Source organism: Aethalodelphis obliquidens, unplaced genomic scaffold, assembly GCF_003676395.1.
Source record: "Aethalodelphis obliquidens isolate GAN/ISIS:26980383/991018 unplaced genomic scaffold, ASM367639v1 scaffold23, whole genome shotgun sequence".
Classification (NCBI taxonomy): Eukaryota; Metazoa; Chordata; class Mammalia; order Artiodactyla; family Delphinidae; genus Aethalodelphis; species Aethalodelphis obliquidens.
In genome coordinates, this window is record NW_020837967.1 from 19,669,958 (window position 1) to 19,696,203 (window position 26,246).

At 43.7% G+C, this 26,246-nt stretch overlaps 1 protein-coding gene and 1 long non-coding RNA gene across 5 annotated transcripts in view; both read right to left on the reverse strand.

The window, feature by feature from the left end:
• Window positions 1–229: 229 nt before the first annotated feature.
• On the reverse strand, window positions 230–4,461 carry LOC113628364 (uncharacterized). The gene is made up of 2 exons (XR_003436028.1): window positions 2,376–4,461; window positions 230–1,856 (listed from the first exon to the last, which is right to left on the reverse strand). It is a non-coding gene; the product is annotated as an uncharacterized LOC113628364 (long non-coding RNA).
• A 13,002-nt stretch (window positions 4,462–17,463) lies between these two features.
• Window positions 17,464–26,246, reverse strand: part of FAM107B (family with sequence similarity 107 member B) — a 217,220-nt gene continuing 208,437 nt past the window's right edge. For all 4 annotated transcript variants that reach the window (XM_027121916.1, XM_027121917.1, XM_027121919.1 and 1 more), the window contains 2 exons: window positions 19,959–20,109; window positions 17,464–18,986 (listed from right to left, as the gene is read on the reverse strand). In XM_027121916.1, the coding sequence (XP_026977717.1) occupies window positions 18,870–18,986; window positions 19,959–20,109 (268 nt within the window). In that variant the 3' untranslated portion in view covers window positions 17,464–18,869. The remainder of the gene's footprint in view (window positions 18,987–19,958; window positions 20,110–26,246) is intronic.

A 26,246-nucleotide genomic window follows, 5' to 3' on the forward strand; every position in this document is an offset into this window, starting at 1 on the left:
CAAGACTCAATATTTGCTTCTTGGTTCCCGTGACTTTTTGTGTACATAACTTTTTGTTTCAATGCCGAATCACCACAGAATCTTTCTAAAGACATTTTAAGTAGCAAATAAAATCCTATGCATAGAGTATCAACAATGTGCATGACCAGATTGAAGTAGCAACAATATTACGAACAGCTGTTATCAAACACAAGTCCATATGCCCCACGCACAGGGAGGCCAAACAATACCAAACTGTCAGAGTTTGGAGCAGAGCAAGGTTTAATGCAGGGCCATGCAAGGAGACAAGTGGCTCATGCGTTAAAAACCCCCAACTCCCCGAAAGCTTTCAGCAAAGCCCTTTTATAGGAAAGGTGAGGGAAGGGTGTGGTGAGTTGTTGCTAACTTCTTGGTTTCAGAGCCTTTGTTCTTGAGGTCAGGTCACGGTCAGGTCACGATGTTCCTGTAAACCTCCACCAAAACAAATGTTATTCTCCGTTCTCACAAGAAAGGGCAAGGTCCCACGGCTCAACTTTCCCCCTCCTAGGTCCAGGTCCTGGCTAAGAGGAGAGGGTCTCAGGTCGGGCCGGGGACCCTGCCCCGGAGCGCTCGTCCAGCACCCTGTCTAGGTCTTCCCTCCAGTGCCCAGGCCGGCTGAAGAGGCAGCTCTCAGCTGGCGGCACCCTCAGGGCCAGGGCCCCAGACCCTGCGCAGCCATTATCGCTGAGGGGGGAGCCGGCTGGTCCTCAAGCTTTTCATTTAAACTGGAGAGAATCGTTTGTATAGGAGCCATAGAAATACGTGTTGTAGCAAATACCAATCAGGTTAATCCCCAGCTCACGACAATTGTCCTTCTTTGAGAAGCGCCCCAAACACAGAGGTGAACCTGAGGTCATGACGTGTAACGTCCTTGCAACTTAACCCTGACGCCTGGCGACCCCCTAGGGGTAGACAACTGATCTAAGTTGGACCAATTTCTGAAACGTGAATGGAGAGACTGAAGCTGGTTGAAGCTGTTACCTTACTGGCAGTGTCCATATACTCCAGCTGCTGAGGCCTCCGTGGACCGCGGCCCGTGGAGACCGCTGCCGCCGCCATCAGGTCGCAGAGGTGGGGCTGGGGGAGAGGCTCGCTGCTGCTTCAAGGCCTGGGGGCGGCCGTGGCGAGGGCTCTGGGGCTCTGCGGGACAGCCCCCAGCCTGTCCCCGGGTGCCCCAGCTCACCCGCTGGCCCGAGGCGAGAGGGCCTGGAGGGCCCCGGGGAGAAGGCTGCGGACCCGCCTCTCCCCCGTGCTCTCCGCCACGAGGACCACGGCCGCCAGGCGGGCCTTTGGCGGGGCGGGACCTCCGACCGCCGCACTCTGGGTCTCGCGAGAGCAACTGCGCTCCGGCTCCACCCCTATTACACAGCTGTGGTCAGGTTTGCCCATTCACGGGGCGAGGACAAATGCTTAGAGGCAGCTTACTGGCCAACAGTAACTGTAAGATGCCCGTGATGGTAGAAGGAAGGCCTCCCAACTTCAGAGCAGCTCATGTGCAACTCTGTACTTCCCCAAATCAACAAAATATGGTAATTTAGTTGCATTGTCTGTTTACATGCACCCTCTGCGAGTCTGCAAGCTGTGTGAAAATGGGGAATTTGTCTGTCTACTGATATACCGTGGATGCCTAGAAGAGAACCTGGCCAACAGGACGCATTCAAATATTTGCTGAGGAAATGTGTAAATGAAGCAGGATTTGACGCTATGTCTGCTTACCTAGAAAACCATGAATTCCCCCAGCCGACACTCCAGAGCCTTTCACTCGAGCTTGGAACGCACTTTCATGGTCGTGTTCACTCTGTGTGTTCCTGCCCCTCTGGGGGCTAGAAGCCTCTTTTCTGGTAAAAAGGGGAACAGTTGACTGGCACATGTCATCCAGAAGATGAGTGTTGATGTTCTAGACTGTGGTGGGGTTTTAATCAAATGCTTGTAGAATCAAGTGTGAAAATTCAGCCACAATGCTCTTGTTATAAATCGAAAGAAGAGCATGAGAAGGAAAGAGAGAGAGAGAGAGAGAGAAAGAAAGAAAGAGAAAGAAAGAGAGAGAAAGGAAGGAAGGAAAGAAAGAGAAAGAAAGGAAGGAAGGAAAAAAAAGGGAAGGAAGGAAGAACCAAAGAAAGGGAAAGAAAGGAAGGAAGGAAAGAAAGAAAAGGAAGGAAGGAAGGAAAGAAAGGGAAGGAAGGAAGAACCAAAGAAAGGGAAAGAAAGGAAGGAAGGAAGGAAAGAAAGAAAAGGAAGGAAGGAAGAAAGAAGGGAAGGAAGGAAGAAAGAAGGGAGGGAAGAAAGAAAGAAGGGAAGGGAGGGAGGGAGGGAGGAAGCAGAGACCATCTCCTATACACTCTAGGAAGTTTACTCACTGATGCTCTTGGCTCCTGGTCTGATGGGAGGGGGAGCACAGGTATTGATTCCTGGGCACTTTGATGTTTGAGGGGCCAGGGAGCTTCTCGGGCAACCCGAGAAGAGTGACAACCCTGAGCAGGCCCTTGTTCTGTGCTTCTAAGGAGGGCATCTGTGCTTGACCTCCAGACCTGTGTGCCTGCAGTGCAGGCAGACCAGTTTCAGAATCCCTCAGCTTCATATACAGCCTAACAAAAAGAAAAACTATTTCTCACTAACTACACATTGGCTTAAATTCCTACTCTTATGGTTCTGTATCACAGAAATTTATGGCTGGGAAACATGATGAGTGACCTCTATGGACAGATGCTTCTTTTCTTTTATTCTCAGGACATAGGAATTGGCTTTGACAACCATCAAGGAAGGGATCCAAGGCTTTGCAGCCTAATAGTACAGGATATCTCTTTAAATTACCTTGATAGGCCGTCTAAGCTCCTCCGTTATGTTTACATTTCGTTTGATAACCTCATTTTACGGGAAAAGATATGTGATGTGCTATTCTACACGAATTAGCACAACTTAACTTTTCATTTCAGATATGAAATGAAATACAAAGAGTCTTGAGTCTTTAAGATCTTAATACCAGAAGCTCAGCCTCAGGTTACTGATGACTTTAGTGATTGGTGCAGTAGAAAACTGTGACTGCTTTTCCATTCAAAATTCAGAGAATAACAAGCTGGGGGGAAAGTCTCTTGATACAGGGATCCTGAAAGTGTGGTCAGGGAAGAGTACTAATCAAAGCCTGGATGCTGGACCCAACGTTCACCTCATTCATTCATTCAGTCACTGTGATTCAGTGAGTGCCCACCAGCAGCTCCAGGCACCACACCAGGCACTGGGGCTACAGAGTAACACGGGGCATGGCCAGTGTCTGGAGGGAAAGAGCTGATAAAGTCGTCGTTAGAATGAATTCAAATTTTACTTACTCAGTATTTATTCCTTCCCTTCCATGGTGCTCTTTTCAAAGAAACACATCCATCCTGTTCAAATAATGGTAAAACCCTTTATATCAATAGAAGAAACTGCTTGAATTAAGACACTGCTGCGTGGATTTTACCTCCCCAAACTGTACGCTGAAGGCCCTCCTTCCACATTTCTAGTAGGAGCATCCCAAAGTGCCTCTTCCTCCAAGAACAGGGGAGAGTCCAGCTTTTTCAAGGGCCTCGCGCTCCAGTGCCCCCATAGCCCTCGTCGGCAGACAAATCTCTGCATCATTTAAAGCAGACGTGAAAATAGAGCTTAGGGCCAAAAGAAATTACAAAGCAAAAGTGAAGGATAATTTATTATGCATGAGCTCTCCTCCCCTTCAAACCTCCCTTTGTTCCGTTTTTATAGGGATCTGGTTTTTAAAGAGAATTCCAAATGAAATTTCCTACAAACAGATGCTTGTACTCACTCAGCTTGCCGATAAGGGGCCAGGAAAAGGAGATGAAGATGAGGCCTCAGGGTCTGGGGTTTGCACTGACAAACGTGGTAAGGCCAATACACATTTGACAGATTTATTACAATGGTGGCCAGTGCTATTGATTTAAACAACTAACAGGTAAAGCAAATCTCATCTAACTTCCTTTGCTGCAATGTGAATGCACCCTAATTATCTCACCTTTGTCCCTCGGAACAGTCAAGTTGTATTCACTCCAATGCATATTGGCAGTTGCTAGAACCCACGGGAAGGGCTGGTTGATAGGCAAGATACTATTGCAGGGCAGCGGGAGGCTGCTCGGAGATGAAATTAGAGATCCTTTCTTTCAAGACCTTCATATTGTGAAAGCCCCTGGTTTCCTGCTTCTTCCCAGACATGCTGGTGTCCACTTCCTAGATGACCAGGGCTTTTTTACAACACCAATCATTAGGTTTAATTAAAATGTTGCCATTGAAAAAATGGATTGTGAGATATTTCATACTATATAAGAGTATATAAAACATGTCTGTGTTGTAAATAATTACAAAGCAAATACTCATGCAACCGTGATCCAGGTTAATTCGAAAAGATACATGCACCCCAATGTACATAGCAGCACTATTTACAATAGCTAAGGCATGGAAGCAACCTAAATGTCCATTACAAGATGAATGGGTAAAGAAGACATGGTATATATACACACAGTGGAATATTATTGAGCTATAAAAAAGAATGAAATCATGCCATTTGCAGCAACACAGATGGACCTAGAGATTATCATACTAAGCGAAGTAAACCAAAGATAAGTATCATATGGTATCACTTATACATGGAATCTAAAACAAAGATACAAATGAAGTTATTTACAAAACAGAAATAGACCCACAGACATAGAAAACAAACTTATGGTTACCAAAGGGTAAAGTGGGAGGGGGGAGGGATAAATGAGGAGTATGGGATTAACATACACACACTAGCGTATATAAAATGGATAACCAACAAGGACCTACCGCATAGCACAGGTGACTGTACTCAATACTTTGTAATAACCTGTAAGGGAAAAGAATCTGAAAAAGAATATATATATTCTGACACCTTGACTTTGGCCTTGTGAGAGTTAAGCAGGGAACCCAGTCAAGCCCATCTGACTTCTGGCCTATACAACTGTGTACTAATAAGTGTGTGATATTTTAAGCTGCTACATTTGTAGTGACTTTTGTTACACAGCATTAGAAAACTAATGCAATGTCCATACAGGTGTTTTCCAAAGTGCGGCAGCAATATTTATTCCCACCCCCAGTAGTTCTAATTGTTCCACATTCTTTCCAACACATGAAATTGTCAGTTGTTTAAAAATTTTAAATCTGGTGTGAATGTACTGGTATTACACTATGGCTTTAATTTGCATTTCTATAATTACTAATGAGGCTGACCATCCTTCACACTTTTTTTGGCCATTGAGTTTTCCTTCTTTTGTGCAATATTTGTCGACATCTTATAACCCAATTTTCTATTGGGTTCTTTGTCTTATTAACTGATAAGTTTTCTCTATATATTCTGGATGTGAGTCCTTTGTCAATTATTATTTTGCTAATATCTTTCTTACAATTTTTGTCTTAAGAAATGTTTCATTATTCCAAAGTCCTCAAAATATTCTTTTATAAATGCTTTATACCTTTGCTTTCATATTTAGGTCCTTTAATCCACCTGGAATTAATTTTTTTGTATGGTGTGATGTAGAATCCATTTTTTCCCCATCTGGATAAATCATCATTTCAGTAACATTTATTAAAATGTCAGTTCTCCCCTCACAGATTTGCAATGTCACCTGTGTTGTATACCCAATGATAATATCTGTGTAGATCTGGTTTTTGGACCACATTCTGTTCCATTGTTTAATTTTTTCTTTCTACATCTATACCACACAATCTTAATTATTAGAGTATTATACTATGCCTTGATATCTGGTAGGGCTAAGCTTCCTAGACTGATCCTTTTTCCTTGGCTACGATTTTTCTCCCTTTATATGATAATTTAGAAAATTACTTTAATTAATGTTTGTAGTCAAACTAGCCTTGCATTCCTGGAATAAACAAAATTGGTTATGATGTATTATCCTTTTAATATGTTGCTGGATTTAGTTTGCCAATATATTGTATAGAATTTTTGCATCGATGATCATAAGTGTTATTGGCCAGTAATTTTCCTGTTTCCTACTTGTCCTTTTTTTATTATCAAGATTTTGGAAACCTCATAAATTGAGTTGGAGAGTGTTTGCTTTTTTGCTGTGCTCAGGAATAGTTTGTGTAAAATTGATTTAGTTAAAAATTTAACTATCTGATAGAACTTGCCTTTGAGGCTATCTATGCCTGGACTTTTAAGATTTCTTTGATCACTATTTAATTTTTTTAAGCATATTATATTATGTAAGAAAATTTTGGTTTTTTTAATGTTATATTTTTCTCCCTGATTCCAAATTATTTCATATAAAGCAATTTTCAGTAGCAGCCACAAAAGGTGTTAAGCTTGCTAGTTTTTGAGTCTGGAACTATTATTCAGAAAGATCAGACAGATCCGCCCAGAAATGAGAGAACGTGACAACCAGAGAAAGGGGAAGACAATCTTACTTACAGAACAGGGACGTAGTTTCTAATGTCACAGACTATGTAAATCTCAGCTTGTCACTCCAAAGAAAAAGATATTCCAGGTTTCATGTACTTAACTCGTCTTCTAAAAAGAGAAAATTGGCCGCCACAGGGAGCCGTCCTTTTAAACTTACCTCTGACAACACGCTGTGCTCCTTTCTTCTTCCCTTCACTTATTAGATTTTTAATTGCAAGGGCAATTTCCATACATATTTCTCTGCAATGTCCACAATTTTCTGATAATTTAGGCCAGCTCCAATTTATAGGCAAGGAAACTGCTTTTCCAAAATCAATTAAATGACTCCAAGAAATGCGGCTTCAGAGCCAAGATCTAAGAACCCTAGGATTGGAAGAGACCTCAGAAATTATTTGGGCAGCTCCCTTTTTGCACTGAGAAGTTTAAGAAGGTACAGCCAGTGAGGGGCAGAGGCCCAGACAGAACCAAGTGCCTGATCGTAGGCCAGGGTCCCATCCATTACCTGGTGAGATTTTCCCCTAATTGGAGCCACTGCACTGAAGCTACTTAAAGTTCTGTCAGGAGGGTCAAGCTCGCCTTGGTGCAAGGTCTGCGCAGGGATAGTTTCAAGTCTCTTTCTCAGTAACGCAAACACTTTCCGGTGTAGTGACCCCCGGTTCAAATGGCAGAAGCAATCCTGAATTGTAATAGAAAGTGGCCTAAACTCAAAACCAAGACACGCTCAGGCACAAATGAACATTTCATATTCTATATCGGTTTCCATTTTATAAAGAAATGTTAAAAGCCTCTGCTGACTTCCGTTTCTCTGGCGTTTTACAGTGTACAGGGCACTTTCTCCCGTGCTGTTCGTTTACTGCAATTCAGCAAAACTGTGTTTAGTTCAGGCCGCCGCAGACGTTGATGAGATCCTTGTAATGTGTCGAGGCAAACGAGTACAAGCTCCATCGTGCGTGACAGAGCCTGACCCAGGTAGGGACCCTTCTAGGGCTGGGGGGAGCCAAGCAGGGCCGTGGATGTGAGGGGCAGCCTGGTGGTCAGGATTTTTGAGCTGAACCACGAGTAACCGGTGAGATTTCACCAGATGGCCAGTACACCGGATGTGGGGAGAGCAGAGTTGCAGAAGCAGGAAGCTAGGTGGCAGCGTGACACAGAGGCTAAGGGCACAGGCTTTGCCATCACGGGAACCTGGGTCTGAGCTCCAGGGACCTCTGTTTACTAGCTGTGTAGCCTCAGATGAGTTCCTTGGCTTCTCTCCGCCTCAGTTTCCCCACAGATAAGCAGAGGGTGATGATAGGACGTAGCTCTTGGGTTGTGGTGAAGATTAACAGATAAAGCACTTAGCAGAACACCTGACACCTGGCAAAATTCACCTGCTATGGGTTCAAAACACTGGAAGTAGCCCGATGGAGCGGCCAGGATGGAGAGACTTCCAGGAGAGAGAAACGGGACTCTATTATATTGACAAGGGAGACAGTTTCTGAGCAAGGCGGTGATGTTCAGAGTTGTGTGTCAGGAAAGAATTTTAGTATTAGGAAAGGAAAAAGATTGGAAGCAAAGAATGGAGGAAGAGAGTCTGCGTGAGAAATGGTTCCATGGTTTGTTCATTTTGTGTGTGAATCTATTTCCTCCCTGGAACACCGGCTCCCGGAGGGCAGCCCTGCACCCTCCTTACTCAAGGGGGGTCCCGGGCTGGTACTCAGCAGACTCCACCCCGGAATGGCCGGATGAATGAATGAACGGGTGAAATTGGGCTTCTCACACTCAGTTGTGGACGGGAAAAGTCCAGTTAGCCCATTTTATGGATAAGAAACACAGCACATCCGGAGGCTCAGGGACTCGTCCACTGCCCCACAGGGAGAGGCAGCTCTGGGACCAGAAGAGAGGACTGTTTACTCTGTGTGCAGGAGGCCAGCATAACAAATGGACGTGTTTGACTTACATTAGTTCACCTAAGATCAAGAACAGAAGATGAATATTCTGAAAAAGAATTCTAAGGCCTACAGAGGAAAGAATAATAAAAATAATAGTAGATTCATTAATTAATTCCAATTCTAATTAAAATTTTAAAGTTCTCCTCCTGATGCACACTAGATGGCAGCATCTCGCACCACTTTGAGGGCAGTAACAATGGCAACCGGCCCCCTCCGGGAAGGGTATCTATAGAGACTGCGCCCTAAGCTAGGGCCTGATTTTTATTATTTTATTTAAGCCTCATGACCACTTAATTCTGCAGATTAAAACAGCCTAGCAGAAAGGATCAAATCCAGAAACCTGAGGTCACCAACCTTCCTCTTGCAAAGAGGTTTCTCGTGGCTGCCTTGCCTCATCACTGAAGATGCTCCGCAGGGAAGCCTTGCTTCCTAGAAGCCTCTGAATCAGGGTCCTTCCGTGGTGAGAAGGGGTAGCAGGGACAGAGGAGTCCCTGGGCCTTCGAATGGGCCGGCGACCCCTCCCACGCGCCTCCCTTCCTGGCCCCCCGATGTCTGCTGAGCTGGGCCAGCCCTGGGCACCCTGGAGACAGCCCACGCCTGCCAGTGCCCACGCTGCCTCTTTCCAGGCCCCATCTTTCAATGGCAAATATTTATTGAGCACCTATTATGCACCAGCAATATGCCCCAAACACAAACCCCCAAGCCCTGTACGCCTTTGCCCCAGCGCCATCCATCACGACCGCCCTCCTTCTCCCAGATCCTCGGGGTTCCTGCTCAGCTTCCGCAAGCCCCCCTGCTCAGGCCCAGCCTGTCTCCTTTCTTCCCCAGCCCAAAGGGACCGTCCTGGCTGTTCCCAGTGCTTGGGGGTGCATCAAGGTGTCCGTGCCAGGCAGCAGAGGGTAACTGTTCTCTCTCCCCAGGTGACGGCACGTTGGAACTTTCATGGAGGTAAACTGTGGTCAGGATTTTAAAGGTTAATGCTATAGGCTTTTGGAAGAGGAATTCGGGAGAGGTAGGTGTTGTGGCTTTAAGTCACACCATGAGGCAGAGGGTCTCGTACCAGGATTGCCCGGGCACTGGGCGTTCGTTCTGTGAGCAGCACGGTCCTGAAGCCATTCCGGCCCACACAGGCCTCTGCTGACAGAGCCCGCACGGGCTCATAAATACAAGCTGGAGACAACAGACACAAAGAACAGGGCAGCAACCATAACAGCCTCTAATGTTTATTACGGGCTTCACATGTGTCGACTCCTGTAACTCATGCAACAACTCAGTGAGGCAGATATGTTCATTATGCCCATTTTTCAGAGGAGGAAACTGAGGCCAGAGAACTTGTTTTCCCAGGACTGCAAAGCTAGAAAAGTGGTGGGGCTGAGATTTGAACAAGAACCTGGGCTCCTAACCGCACTCTGCTGCCCACTCGAGTTTCCCCAAAATGCCAAAGCGACATCCAATGTGAATTTCATCTCTCACATACACACGCACATGCATGCTCACACCTTCTACTGAAGGAAGAGATCTCCAAATACCTCCTGGTTCGTGCTGTCAGCCAGTAAGAATGAGTCCAACGGTTATTTTCAAGCTGGGGAAAGGAAGCACGGAGGCCCGGGAATTGGCCAATGGCTTTGGATCACTGCGTTTTGCTCCTACAGAAACGTGTGTGTGAGCCTACAGGTGTGTCTCTATGGTGACACAGACAAAACCGTGGTACTTTCTTGTGACACCTGGATTTGACCTTCCCTCATACTCTCTTAGAAAACCATAAATTGCTCTTCTGCGGCTCCTACAACATTTTCTGTATCCACATCTGTCAAGGTCAACATATGGGAGGTTCCTCTCATGTTGGGGACACTTGTTTACTCGAAGGGCCTCGAAGGGGCATAAGCTTCAGAATGGGGACTGTACCCTACTCACGTTCAGCCTTCATGCCGGCTAGCATACAGCAGACGCTCAATAAATGACTCCTTGTGAGAGGAGAGGGTGGACTCAGGAAACAAGGGGTCTCCTCTCCATTCCTGGGCTGGCCGCCCCTCCACTTCACCGCTCCCTCCCTGGGCTCCCCCTGGGTCCCCATGCCCATCCTCCATCATAGAACAGGAAGGTGCAACACTGGATACCCAGAGCCAAAAGCCACCACGGGTCAAATAAGACAAGAGGAAAAGGACGCAGCACTGCAGAAAAAGCCAGCACAGCTTGGATCGATACCATGTGGGCCGGATTCCCTGAGATCTTGTGTACGAAGCAGGCCATTCGGGAAAATACGGTAAAGAAAGTCATCACCTCCAACACCGCAAGGGGATTCATGAGAGCCTCAAAGTTGCAGGTTTGCAGAAAAGAACTCACCTGGCTGGATAATGTTTGATCAGCCTTAAAATGTCTTTTCTGTTTCACTATGTGAGAAGGGGTGGGGGTGTAGTTAATGAGTTGTGTTGAGAATGAGGGAGGAGGGGACTTATCTCTAAGATGAATAGCTTATCAGTACGAGTAAATAAACAGCCTACATTTGGAATCCTCCAAGTCTTGGATTATGGGTTAAATGTCCTTGTCCGAAGAATAGAATGTGGAAGAGAAAGAGCAATTACATGCGTTCAATCTTGTTCTACTCAGACTTGGCGCGATCTTTCTGTCTTTCTAGTAGTTTCTAATTGGCTAGATTTGTCGGTGCAAATTGACCTGTGGATTCACCCTCACTGCCTGGTCTCCTGCTTCTTTGGGGGCCTTCATAGCACACACCACAGTTGTCACATTCTGTTTGTGTGATTCTCTGAATAATATCTGGCACCTTATTAGATTTTAAGCCCCAAAACAACAGGGACTGAACATGATTTTGTGGCCCCGTCACTGAGCACTGTGATAAAAACGGACAAACAGCCTGGAGAGGAACTGTGTGCTTCCCCGGAGTGCCATTCATTCCTGTGTGCCCACTCCAGGCACGTGGGAACAGCCTGCCACTTGCTTGGTATTAATCATGTCACCGCAAACTGCACAGTTCTTCAGGGTTCACGCTAGGAAGCAAAATATACTCACCCATAGCCTAACCTTAAGTACCTCAGGAAGTCCTTTGGAAATAATGTCAGACGTTACCTGGCAACCCTACAAGCTGTTGTGCGTGGCGGGCCTGTGAGTTTACTTGCTGTGCTCTCCTCGCCGCACTCCACTCTCCTATTACTGATATTCATAAAAACCTGGGTTTTCAAACTGTCCAGTCTTATTCTTGGAAGAGTCTGTGAAGCAAAAAGGAAGATCAAGGATCAATAAGATGCGCATTTCATTTAAAACATCATTTGAACTGTTCCTTTCTACTGCTTCCCTTCAGAGAACATTTATGAGAGCATCTATGTAGCAGTAAACCCACATGATTTAGTGTATTTCTTTTCTTAATTTGCTCCTATAGGTCTTATCTTCTCAGCATTCTTGTGGCAGTTCATTTAATTTAATGCCTGTTATTATTTGTTACATCCTAAGCAATGTCTTATCTCTGAACAAGATTATAAACACCCCAAGGGCTGGAACCAGCTTCCAGCAAGATATCTTGTAAATATCTTCGGTTAAGTACTTTCAGTTGACTGAGCTGGCATCTTTGAGAAACACTGAAATCACTAAGGAAGGAAAGAGAAATGGGGACAAACAGCTCATCAAATTAAAGCCAATTCACAAGTTTTGACCAGAAAATTGCCTTCGCTCATTTGAGTTTACACAGTGAATTTTCTCCTCATGAAGGCCCTAGGTTGGCTACCAGCCCTAAAGAGGTTATCCATGAACCCGACTCTGGTTCTCAGTTCACTGTGTAAGATTTTGCCCCCCTGGCTTGCAGTAGATGTTTTGGTCATGTTGCCCCCTCTTCGCTGGTACCTGGTTGACACAGGTGTGATGGTTTCCTGAAACCTCTTGAATGAGTAAGTAACTGTGGGCAAATGACCAAGGTGGTACCCATGTGATCACACCTCCCACTTCAACAGTGAAGTCAGGACAATTGACGCTGCACCCTACATCCTCTGACGTAAATTCTATTCTAAGCCAGCCTCCATCCCAGTGCCTATTGGCCCTTTGTAAAAGGCCAGCATTTCTCCAGTTCTTGGCTAGCTCCTCTTTTGGCTAGCCAAAATCTTTTTTTTTTTTTTTCTTTTTTTGGCTAGCTTAAATCATTTTAAAAAATTTTACTTATTTATTTTTATTGAAGTATAGTTGATGTACAATATTGTGTTAGTTTCAGATGCACAGCAAAGTGATTCAGTTACACGTATATATGTATATATCTGTATCTTTTTTCTATACTTTTCCATTATAGTTTATTGCAAGATACTGAATATAGTTCCCTGTGCTAAATAATAGATCCTTGTTGTTTATCTATTTCATATATGATACTGTGCATCTGTTACTCCCATGTCTCAATTTATCCCTCTCCCCTTCTTCTTTTGTAATCAGAAGTTTGTTTTCTACATCTGTGAGACTGTTTCTGTTTTGTATAGAGATTCATTTGTACTAATTTTTAGATTCTACGTGTTAAGTGTTATATAATATTTGTCTTTCTCTGTCTGACTTACTTCACTTAGTATGAAAATATCTAGGTCCATCCATGTTGCTGTAAATGGCATGATTTCATTCTTTTTTTATGGCTGAGTCTAAGCTTTAATGGTAACCCTCCTTCATCCAGAAGAAACAGAAAGAGAAATAAAATATTCTTAGTAATAGGATGAAGGCTTCACCTGGAAGCAAGGGAGAAGGTAGACAGAAGTTTCACTATCATCCAAGACAGAATACATCCCAAGAAGACTGTGACAGGCCAACCTAAAGCTCCCCCAAGGCACTGTGTGGACAGGGTATCAGTAATTCATTACCAAGCTGCATGTCCCCACCTTTCCAGTCCCCTTGACCTCAGCCAACAAAAACAACAGTAGGAAAAACCAATATTGTAGCCACACTACCTTAAATTCCAGTAGCAGAGGAAACATTTAAAGGGCAGAGTTGTTTTCATGGTGAAGTCTACAACTGGATCTCTTACAAGGAGCCCCGGCTTAGGTCTCTGGTTCGTCACTGGGGGGCCGACAAAGAACTGATATGTTCCTCACTGCCATTCTGGAGCCCTTGCTTCTCTTTATTCCTTCCCTGGCTCCTCTTTTCCTTTGATTCTGCTTCAATTACAGGTCTGTGTGCTTAAAATAATTGGATTCTTGACAGTTTCTTAAAACGGATTCACTTTTACTTTGCTTTTTGGAAATGCTGAAATCATTCTGTTGTAATTTTTCACCATACATGTGCTCAACACATAAATAATTATGACATGAATATCATTTCATTTTTAAGAGATGATTTTGTATGAAGCACACATTTTTTTCCCCAAGCTTTTTCTTTGCTTCTTATGCCATTTTAAACACCGGTAGGTCAAGAACACACTTTAATTGTGTAAAATTATTAAAAATATAAAAATACACAAATTAAACTAGGAATCCCCCATTTCTGACCCCAATTCCTTTCCCTTCCCCAGAAGTGACTACTGTTTACATGATACGTAAACATCCCGTCTTATCGATAAGCATTTATATAGATGTATGGATACACTTTTAATTTTTTCATGTAAATGGGATTATATTACATGTGTTGTCCTGTAGCTTGCTTTTTTATATAATAGTATAGCTTCAAAGTCTTATTTCTGTAAAATAAAATAATAATACCTTATTATTTTAAAAGATATGCATTATAGCCCATAATAAGGAATACAGATGTATTATACTCAATCTAGTAAACTACTAAAATATAGTTGGGTTGAGAAATTATGAGAAATGCTGCAATATCTTTGAACAACAATCTTTGTGCAGATAAATACTTCTGAAGGCCAAATTCCTGGAAATCTAATTGTGCATTCAAAGGATATGTACATTTTTAAAAGCTTGACTGAGGTATAACTCACATCCCATAAAAGTTACCCATTTTAAGGTATTAGTAGATTTATGTTTATATGATTACTAGTATATTTAAAGAGTTGTATGACTATCACCACAATTTTACTTTAAATCATTTCTATCATCCCCCAAAAGAAACCTCATGCCCATTTGTACTCATTCACCATACCCACCCCCAGCCCTAGGCAACCACTATTCCGCTTTCTGTCCCTATAGTTCTATCTACTCTGGACATTGCATATGGATGTAACTGTACACTATGTGTCTTTTGTGTCTGCCTCTTTTCATTTAGCATAATGTTTCTGACGTTTGTTCATACTGAAGCATGTATAAGTACTATGTTCCTTTTCATGGCTGAATAATATTCCATTGCATGGACATACCATATTTTGCTTATCCATTCACCAGCTGATAGACAACTGGGTTTGTTGGTTCACACTGGAAACTATAGCACAGAAGAGTAATCATCAGCAGTGGTCACACATAATAACCAAGTGGAAAAGGAGGCATGAGCATAGAAATAACAAATTTAGAAGAACACAACAGTATGTTCAAGAAAATACAGAACCAAATGTCTCAGAGAATTCACTTGATGATTCTTAGTAGAAAAAATTCCCAGTATGATCCTACTAATTATATAAGATATCGATAAGGCATACCAGACTCTGGCTGGCATTACCATCTTGCTGGGAAATCTAAGGGCAAGTGGGAAGATGTTCCACAACATCCCCAATTGATAATCAGACTGCATTTTCTCACCTGGGAAAAAAAAGTAGAAATTATAATTGTGAGACTGTGAGGCTAGCTCATAAAGATTTTATTTACCCTAAAACCTTAGAATAAAACACTTCATTTTTCATTATACTAGTAAATGTAAGCCTCGAAGTAGTATTCGAATACTTCTTTTAGCTGTACTGTAGCATTTTAAGTCTTACCAAACATATTAATTGACCTCTGTCTTCTTTCAAGTCTATGACTACTATTGTAGGGAACATACAGTGGTCCAATGAAATGGACTGACAGCCTCAAAACTGTCACCTTGGAAAATTGCCTTGTTATTCCACTTTTCAAATTATTTTTGGAGCCCACCTTCTTCATTGGTCTTTGGAGTTCATGGTATAAACCCTAGACATAGCAAATCTTCACTGCTCTGAGTAGATTTAATTTTTCAAAAGACTCCAAAGACATTAGGAGTTGGGTGACTAAGCTGAGTAGTAATTTGGGGGTGGAAAATAAGGACAAAGTATAGAAACTTCACTCTCCAAGCTATTTCTACCAACAGTATAATGCAGTCATGTGTACAGCTTCCCAAAGTGACTTCTTTGAGGATGAAGTTAATTTAGCTGAATAAGCAAAATAATTTCATGGTCATACTTATGACACGTCATGTGTGCTCACAAGCACTAAAAAACGGCCCTTCCCAAAATATATCTCCCACTGTCCTACCAAGCTACCTAAAATTCAGAATACTTTGATCTGTAGCACGGATGGCTGTTGCTAAAATACCATATATTCTAAGCAAGGTGTAGCATAATACCTTAGCATGAATTTGCTTGACAGAACAAATCATCAGCCTTGACTGACACAAGGCGAGAGGACATAACTGATTTGGGGGGAAGGCCATCAGAGGGAAAGCCTCGAACCACCTTCTAATCCTTGAATCGAACATAGCACCCACTCCCCTCCAATTCCACACAACCGTCTTAAACACATCAGCCAAACACGGGTGCATGGTCCAAGCGTGTGGTGATTTTTATTAAGAATAACTTTGGTTCTAAGAATTCCACCCTCAATTCTGTAATACTTTCCATTAAAAACAATTATACAAGAGCAAATACAAAAAATATTAAATTATGAAAACAAATCCATTAAGGCTCCCTTTATATATATTATATACACTCAAACAAGTCAGAATTTTTCAGAGTAGAAGAATAAAGTCAACTGTGATAGCTTAGAAAGCAACGCTACTCGGAGACTAGAAAACACGGAGCTATTTTAAGAAAACCGCAGAGTGGAAAAACGGAGCCATTTTTCTCAAAAATTGGCTCAAAGCACAAAACTGCTTGGATGTTCATGAGTCCTAGGGGTTTGGACTGTACAGTATGAAAGTGTGGAGGGAGAATGATGCCTTTTTAAACTCAGGCTTATAAGCTGAGCTGACCTGGCAATTTCAAAGAGCTTTTCTATCTGGACATTCCACTGTCTAGTGAGGAGACATTGCTTGACACTATTTACAAGTCTTCTTTTGGCCAAACCTTGGACTGCTAACCACTAATAATTTTGCAGATTTGTGAGTGAGACTGGGAGGGAAACGCTCTTGGAATTTATTTTTTCCCAGTGAAGAATGCATTCTAGGTAAATTCTAGGAACAGAATTGGTCTTTCTAAAGGAGCCTGTTAGGGCCCTTGAGAATTTTATCAAGTGGCAGAATTGCTTCAAGGATACAGAATCTAAAGATCTTACATATCCGGTTGGATTCAAGGCTATGAGCTACTCCTGAATCTTCATTTTACAAATTGCATCACTAGTCCACATGCACAGGGGCAGAACTGTAGTCAACGTACAGCCAGAAACGTACTTTCAAGATGATCGGTTAATGCTCTTTCCTCTCTGAAAAGGAAGAAGGATGGAAAAAAATAGTTACCATTCCATCCTTCAAAAGTAAATTATGATAGAGCAACATTGTACCTTAAGCACCTCATATTTTATTCAAATAATACTTGCTGATGAGAGAAATAATCCATTTCAGGTGTAATCAACATGTTCTATGACTAGCAGTATATTATCTATGCATTTACTTTTGTCCTGTCCACATTAGGGGTGAACAGGAGCCTAATCACCAACCATGAAAACTACAGAATTCCCATAGAAAGCTACTTTCTACTTAGGCTTGTTGAGGATTCAAAAGCTCGGGATCCAGCTTTCTATGACTCTTGAAAGAAATTATAAGAAGAGCCTTCGGGGCTTCCCTGGTGGCGTAGTGGTTGAGAGTCCGCCTGCCGATGCAGCGGACGCGGGTTCGTGCCCCGGACCGGGAAGATCCCACATGCCGCGGAGCGGCTGGGCCCGTGAGCCATGGCCGCTGAGCCTGCGCGTCCGGAGCCTGTGCTCCACAACGGGAGAGGCCACAACAGTGAGAGGCCCGCGTACCGCAAAAAAAAAGAAGAGCCTTCAATGTAGGAATTACCGGCTGAACCGTTTCTACAAAGAACATACTGAATCCACACAAATTCTTCTAGACCACCCCAAGCAGAACGTCCCCCTGCCCATCCCGGCAATAGAAAAGGGATTTTGCGTTAAGAATCTGGCTGTAGTTGGTAACGCAGGGCTCACACGTGGAGTACAGCATGCCAGCTGGAGAGCACCAACCGAGCAGCCTCCCCTTCCCCTCAGCTGTTCCTGAGAGATCAACAGTAGTCACAACATCATCCTTACGAACGCATCACCATCACTAAGGTAGTGGTGAACTAGCCTTTCTTCACAAGAAAAAAGGGCAAAGAGCTAGGTGACCATTAATCAGAAAATTTCAAAGGTTGGCTTCAAATAATATTAAAAATGTATAAATGCTATGTATCTTCCAAATGGGCCTCCTTGAGACCAATCTACATTTGATTCACATTAAAATACCCAGAGAACTCTTCCTTCACAGCTCCACGTGGGAGTTTTCCCCATACTGCTCTCAGGAGAAACCAAAAGATTTGGACCCTCTACTTTTGACACTGAGGTTGGGTTATACGGACTAGTTTTTATTCCTCGAAGGAGTGGGAGATTATTTCACATAAAAGGCGTGGCTGAGCAAGAAACTTAACAACAAAATAAAACAAAACCAACCCCCTAACAGTTATCAAAGCAAGACATGGATTTATATGATGGACCTTCCCTGAAGTAGAAGGTCACCGTGAAGCATCAGGGAACCAACAGGAACGGAAATAAGATCAAGACAGACGTTTACGTAGTCTTGTTTATGTATCTCTTTGTTCCCGTATTTTTAAAGTTCCTCACTCTATTTCTGAATCTTAATGCCGACAAAGGTAAGAACTGTGTTCAACGTGAGTATTAACATTCTCTGGTGTTAAGCCTAACGTGGGTGAAAGTGTAAATGGACAAGAAAACAGAATTTACAAACAGTGGATATAACAGATCAGACGCATTTCTGCGCGATCTACATTACTGAATGGGTAACTAAAGGAAGAACGAACACATTTTCTTTACATTTGAAAAGAAAAAAGGCTCTGTGCCCCACTAAACTTGGCTTGAAAGAAAACCCAAGTAGTGCAACTCTCAGGAATTTATGCCAGTGTCCTCTTCCTTTTTTTTTCTTGTTGTTATTTTTTAAGTCTTTGAACACACAGGTCCATTATCCCAACTTAAGTGCTGGGCAACGTCCTTCATTTGGCGAATAGGAACTGCAACAGTCACAGGTGTAACCGATCCAACCCGGATGGTAGGAAAACCAAAACCAAACTCTTTTCAAAGTAACAGTTCTCTGCTGGCTGGGATTCTCTCCAGGGGCTTTGGCCCTGAGGTTAAGTACTGGGGAGGCCCCTGCACACACTTTTTGTGTGCGCTGGGCTGGTGCGCGGTCTCTGCAGCCTGGACCTACGACTCCTGGGCTTGCGCCACTTCTTGGCCTGTTCTTCTGAGATTGCCTTTAACCTTCACAAACTCTGGGGCATTTTCTTGCTCTTCTCGCAATTTCTGCTTCTCAAGTTCAAGCTAAACAGAATTCAGAAACAGGAAAATTATTTACAAATTATTTACAAACGGACAGGCTTTCCAAAAACACTGTTCCTCTTTCCAAAGTCCCTAACAACTTCATTTCCCAACGGAAGGAAGTTTCTCCTGGTTTCCGCTTTAAATATATTTGTATCTTTACATACGTGGCTGGATCTAGGTGCTGGGGTAAGAATTCTGCACAGGAGCAGCAGCTGACTGGTTGTTGCTGAAATACCGAGGGATGACGAGAGCCTAAAGATTAAGGCTAAGACTTAAAACAGGACCCGAGGGCAACACGCACTTGCTCCACAGTCTTAAGTGAAGCTGAACTTCACTCAAGTGCTTGAGCTCCCAGCACTGGGCTGTGCATTCTGTGATATTCCCTGGTTTTGGCTTTGCCTCCTGAATCCCTTCTAGGTCCTCAACAGAATCCCTCCCTTTATCTTGAGTGTATTTTAGTCCATCTGCAGACACCTGTCTCAGCTTTTCCTTTCATGGTATAAAAACATTTACATCCGACGTGTCTGGGAAATTCTGCTTGTTCCAGCACCCTTTATTTCTCAGGACAAGGTAAGTCAGAGAAAGACAAGTACTGTATGATCTCTCTCACATGTGAAATCTAAAAACAGTGAAATCGTAAAAGCAGAGGGTAAAATGGTGACTAGCTAGGGGAATGCGAAAGATGCTATTTAAGGGTACGTGCTCACAACTAGCAGAGAAGTAAGTCCTGGAGACCTAATACACAGTACGGGGATTATCGACAACAAAACGATTATAAACGTGAAAGTTGCTAAGAGACTAGAACTTAACTGTCCACACCAGCTAGAAGAAATGATAATTATATGATGCGACAGAGGTGTGAGTTAGCACTACGATGGCAATCATATTGCGATACAAATGTACCAAATCAATATATTGTGCCCCTTAATCAACAACAACCGAAAAAACACCTTTCACCCCAATCACCCCTACCTGCTCCAACTTCTGCTGCCGTTTTAATAGTTCTATTTCCAAGTCAGATTTCTTCTTTTGTGCCTCCTCTTCCTTCTGCTTTATTACTTGATCCCGTTTTCTCTTTTCCATCACTTTCTGCAGCTCTGGCTTATTCTGAGGGGCAAGTCCCCTGCAAAAAAGCATTAACAAATCACTTTGCTGTACACCTGAAATGAATGCAGCACTGTAGATCAACTATACTTCAAAAACATTTTTTTAATTAAAACTAGTAAAAATAAATTTTTTTAATTAAAAAAATATTTAAAGCATTAACAACATTTAAAAGTTTTAATCTAGTGGATGCATCTTTCATGAATAGAAATTTTAGGCGCCAGCCACAGAAGAGGGGTCTCGTGACTTAGCGTGACTGTGATGCCTACCACCAGCTAACAGTCGACACTGGCAGCCTCAGAAATCCATGAGCATGAAAGAAAGCGCAAGAGCACCTTCCAACAGTAAGCAAAACCCATCGCTCGATAAAATCATCCTGAGCGCCTACCGTATGCCAGACGCTAGGTCATGCAAGGGAGGTTAGTGCAGGAGGTTTGGGTGGGGAAGGTGGGGAACAGCATGCTCATTCGCTGGGTGGGACGGTCACCCACCATGGAGAGGAAGATGTTGAAGCTTCCCAGGCTCGAGCCCCTGACCCCAAGTACTAAATGCAGCCTCGAGAGAAGCTAGCACAGACACTTCAACAACCAAATGGCCCAGAAACCTCTTCCAACCCTTCACGTTTCAGACTTGGGAGAGGATTCTTGCGCATCTAAAAGGCACGTCCAAGGTTCCATCGTGGCTGGGGGCATGGCCCTGGAGAACCTGGATCCCGAACCCCAGCCCAGTGCTCTGGAACCATTTCAACTGCTGACAACACACGGAAGTCAGGCTTCAGGGGACCTCGACATCGGGGAGAGATCAATCAGGCTGCCATCTCTTCAAATGGGGCGAAACAAAACCCAAACTCTGGCCATTCCCTAGCAACCCTCATCTGAAATGTCTGAGGCAGGTCAGGAGAAGGACGACGTTCACTGGCATTTTCGCAGGTGGGATTTCTGTCTATGTTAAAGGTCAGCTGGGACTTGCCTGGTCTCCATGTCCTCGGCTAATTCCTCAGGATTTCTCTAGTCCGGGCTCCCCCTCTTCACCATCCTCTCTCTCTTAAGCCAGTCTCCACTAGCCCCTGAGTCATCTCAACTCGTTATTAACTTTGACAATAAAAAAGAAACCAAAAAAGAAACAAACAAACAAAATACACAAAGGGCTTCCCTGGTGGCACAGTGGTTGAGAGTCAGCCTGCCGATGCAGGGGACATGGGTTCGTGCCCTGGTCCGGGAAGATCTCACATGCTGCAGAGCGGCTGGGTCCGTGAGCCATGGCCGCTGAGCCTGCGCGTCCAGAGCCTGTGCTCCGCAACGGGAGAGGCCACAACAGTGAGAGGCCCGCGTACCGCAAAAAAAGAAAAAAAAAAAAAAGAAATAAACAAGCCACAGAACAGGAAGAACGGTATCAATGCCAAGCAGCCCAGGGGGTGAGTGACATTGCCATCACACGTGTCCACACATGCACACGTGGCCCCAACCGGCACCGGTGCTTTTCTGGGCTGCGGGAAACCGGTGCTGCTGAAGCAGCCTCAGACCACCGAGGTGGCCTGTGCGCCTCCCCACACGCCTGCTGACCTTGCTGATGACACCCGGGAGTCTGTAGATCAGGCCTGTCGACCTCCGTGGCTCTTCTCCACTCTACTTCAATCAGCTAATGCGACTAATCAACTAGGAGTCATGTGAGTTGCCGTTAACTGAAAGAATTTCCGAAACGTGCTCTGGCTCTAAGAATCTCAACACCACCCTTGCCTCAATCTCTTTCAAGTTCACCCTATCACATCTGTAAAATAATCCTCGGTGTCACACTTCCACATCTATCTAGTGGTGATTTTTTAAAATGCTGGCATCTCTCCTCTCTACGTCTTTTTAAGGTCATAATAAATGATTTTGCAAAGTTGCTGTTTACAGAGTAGCTGTCAGTGGATTCCATCACTGAAGATAAAGGACACAGAGTTAAAATAACATATATGTCTTCCCTTTCCCAATTTTCATTAGCAGAACTTTCGGTTTTAAAAAAACAGAAAGAGGGGTTTTCCTGGTGGCCCAGTGGCTAAGAATCCGCCTGCCAATGCAGGGGACACGGGTTCGAGCCCTGGTCTGGGAATATCCCACATGCCGTGGAGCAACTAAGCCCGTGTGCCACAACTACTGAGCCTGTGCTCTAGAGCCTGCAAGCCACAACTACTGAAGCCCGCGAGCCACAACTATTAAGCCTGCGTGCCACAACTACTGAGCCTGCGCTGTAGAGCCCGTGAGCCACAACTACTGAGCCCACGTGCCACAGCTACTGAAGCCCGCGTGCCTAGAGCCCATGCTCCGCAATAAGAGAAGCCACTGCGATGAGAAGCCCGTGCTCCGCAACAGAGAGGGGCCCCCGCTCGCCACAACTAGAGAAAGCCCTCGCGCAGCAACGAAGACCCAACGCAGCCATAAATAAATAAATAAATAGATTAAAAAAAAAAAACAGAAAGAAATATTAAGTTCAGCCATATTTCCAGTGAAATAAAAGAGACGGGTTAATTTTTGCGATTTACAACTTATTTCACAGTTATTAAGATTGTATGAGGAGGACAGAAGTATAGACAGACTACTCTGGAAATTAAGTCTTACTCAGTGTAATAAGAAAAGTTGCTTATGGTACTTCACTCCAATAGACTTAAGTGTCATTGAGCACTGGAAAATGTTTGTAAATAATCTGAGTAAAGACCCACGCAGTTTCATGACTATTAAAAAGTCTCAGGATGACAGTACAGACAGAGTTAAGGGATTTAAATTTTAGGATTAAGAATTCAGCTACCTGCATAATTTAAATTTCAAACTATAATTCACTGGTGAAATTAACTTCAACCGTTATTAAGTGCTTCTGGCTTATGCAAAAGCTGTTGAACAAACTCTGATGTATGACGCGTTAAGCTGGCGTTCTATCACAACACGTGAATGGGTTTAATATACGGTATGCGTTTTCTGTTCAAAGATTTTACGCAGTGGTGGAGTAAGATAAAATATTTAGTAACACAAAACTCAGGAAAATGGTGCTTATATGATAAATGTCCTGCACTTATAACAGTCAAGAAGTCATACAAATTTAGTTAATATTTTATCAAGCAGCTCACTTAACTTTCTATGCTGAATGGAAAAAGTCAAGCACTGCCTATGTGATTCTCTGAGTCTAAAACTAGATCAGGCTGAAGAGATAGCAAGACAGAAATAAGCTCCAAATTTCATAAAAATTACAGTATCAGTCTCTGCATGACAACGTTGATTCTCTTTAATCAATTCAATTAACAAGAACTTTCAATCCCTTTATGACTGACAACTGCTTACGACCTGGGGGCTTGGTACCACCCAAGACCAACAGTTATTCCCGAACTGCTTCTTGTGACTATCACAGCGGACCAAGCCGATTTTTAAAATTAATATGTGCTCTTTGAAAAAAAAAAAAAAGAGGTTAGGTGTTATATACATACATGCAAGATAAAAAGTGAAAGCAGGGCTTCCCTGGTGGCGCAGTGGTTGAGAGTCCGCCTGCCGATGCAGGGGACACGGGTTCGTGCCCCGGGCCGGGAGGATCCCACATGCCGCGGAGCGGCTGGGCCCGTGAGCCATGGCCGCTGGGCCTGCGCATCCGGAGCCTGTGCTCCGCAACGGGAGAGGCCACAACAGTGAGAGGCTCGCGTACCGCAAAAAAAAAGGGAAAGCACACCTAGACTCTCCCTGTTAGACATCTACGGGGTGCACCACTTGCACTGTAATCTAGGTGAATGGTGGCCCGGAAAATTGTACACGGTAGAGGCCCTGCACCCATTCCTGCACCCACAGATCACTCACTATTTACAGTGTGCCCCACACTCTCTAGACCCTTATCGGAGTACAGAAGTGCCCAAATTTCGCCATGTCCATAATGCGAGACATTTAGGTTGTTTCCAATTGTTCCCCATTGAACGCAATGAGGCGGGGAGCTTCCTTGTCCGTTTATATCTCTCCTATCCACGCATCTCCGCTGGCTACATTCATAGAAGCAGAATTGCTGGCTAAGCGTCTGCACATTTTGGATTTGGATGTGGACCGTGAAACTGCTTTCCAAATAGGCCGCAACAATTTGTACTCCCACCACCACTGATGAAGACGTACAGACGACGTTTAAAGGTCCGTTTCACACTTCATATAAACCACTGACCACATTCAGGGGCCGACTGGACCGGTCTATGTTCACGCCACTCCGCCTCCACACCGGCCACACTTGAACCCGTAAAAGGGAGAACGCCTCCAGAGCCAGGTCAGCACGGAGGCAGGGGCAGGTCTGGCGCCAACTCTAACATGACACGCTCCCCTCCCCTGCCCACCCAGCCACACACCTCCTGGCCTAATATTTTTCTGTAGCGGGGAGGGGAAGGGTTGCCTTTGACTTTCAGGCCCTTGATCTTGAATCTTGGAGTCTCGTGGTTTGGCCTGCCCTGCTCCACGTTTATGACTGAGCCATTTCAACCGGCGTGGATTCAAATGTAAATATTTCGACCTCAGCTTCCCATATTTTTTTTCCACGTTGCACGGCAACAAGCATTTACTGAGGATCTACCTATTTGTCTGACAAAGCACACCAACTGAAGAGTGACCAAACACACGGGGACCTAGAAACTGTCGACTGCAATGCACAAGCCAAAGAGCCACTGGCAGGGATGTAGAGTAGCCGGGCATTCTCTGTTTGCCCCAGAAGTACTCTTTTTAGGGAAGACAGATTCTCTCTAAATTATATTGGAAATATTCTCGTTTTTTAAGACCTCTTGAACACTGATCTTTCAACTACCAAAAATAACGCCTCTTGCAATCTGCCTTGTTACAGGAACAAAGAATCTGAGAACCTGACACAGGGTCTTAATCGTCAGACTTGGTGCTAAACTGCGACCAGATCAAATTTTAAAGACTTTTAACCTGAAACTTAACTGGGTCCAAAAGACAGCAAATAGAGGAGCAGAATGATATACTTGAAAGAGTGCAGGATACGGCGTTAGAATACCTATGAGGATATGCTCTCCTAAGCAAGGCAACTCTTTGGACTGCGACAGGTCTTCGAGTGAAACTGTGGCCACGCAGAGGAAAAGCTCCACAGAGCCTGTTTCGTGTACATCTCAGTTCTCTCTCCCTCTCCTACCCCTACCCCTTCTTCTCATTTATATGGTTATTAAATTTGATTCATCGCTGTCTTTAATTTAAACTGCCTGTAATTCTATGTTGATTTCTACCCTTTTTTTATTCCAATAAAACTATCATGTGAAATTGAAAAGACTCTTCAGCCAATGACTCTTGAGTTTCCTCTCACTCACATGTCGAATGAGAACAACCCCAAGACAACACACACTGGGTTGCTGGAAAGGTCACTGGATAAAATATGGGAAGGCCCTTTACAAACCGCAGACAAGTAAACAGAGGTTCATTATGGTACAAACCAGTAAGCAACTATGACTATCCTTGAACCAAATATATATATATTATTGATGTGATACTTTCTATTATTTGGCCCTAAAACAGAAATAAAAACCCCACAGTCTCTAAAAAGCATGTGTGATAGAAGATGAATAAAAGAGAAGAAACTGCTTGAGAAGTTTTCACTCTAAAACCAGTTGTATTCCTAATAAGAGGATCCTACCAAACTAAGATTTTACCTTGAAAAAACCGGAAGGCATAGGATAAGATATATTCGTTTGATTTTGAAACCTCTCTTTAATTTTCATTTTTTTTTTTTTTTTTAATGTACTTCTACAACCAGACCAGAACTTTTCAGAGAAAAAGGGGAAAAAGCAACAGGAAATTTCAGATGATGCTACATAGTAAGGGGGAAGATGGATGGGACTAAATGAGCACTTCTTATATGCCAGGTGTTTTAACAGGTATTTAAACATGCTCTCATTTACTTTCATTTTTTATAAGAAAGATATTTTTATCCCCTACTTTAGAGATGAAGAAACAGATCTCAGGAAGGAAGACCCTATCCAGGATCATAAAAGGTAGGTCAAGTTCAATGGCAAACCAGGATTCATACCATTTCTCCCTGACCTCAAGGCCCAGGTCCTCTCTATACCACGGTGCTCGAGTGAACACGAGCATTCTCCAAAATTAGCTGAGCTGGGCCCGGCTAAGGAGTCAGCTGTGCAAACAAGGAAAAGAAAGAACA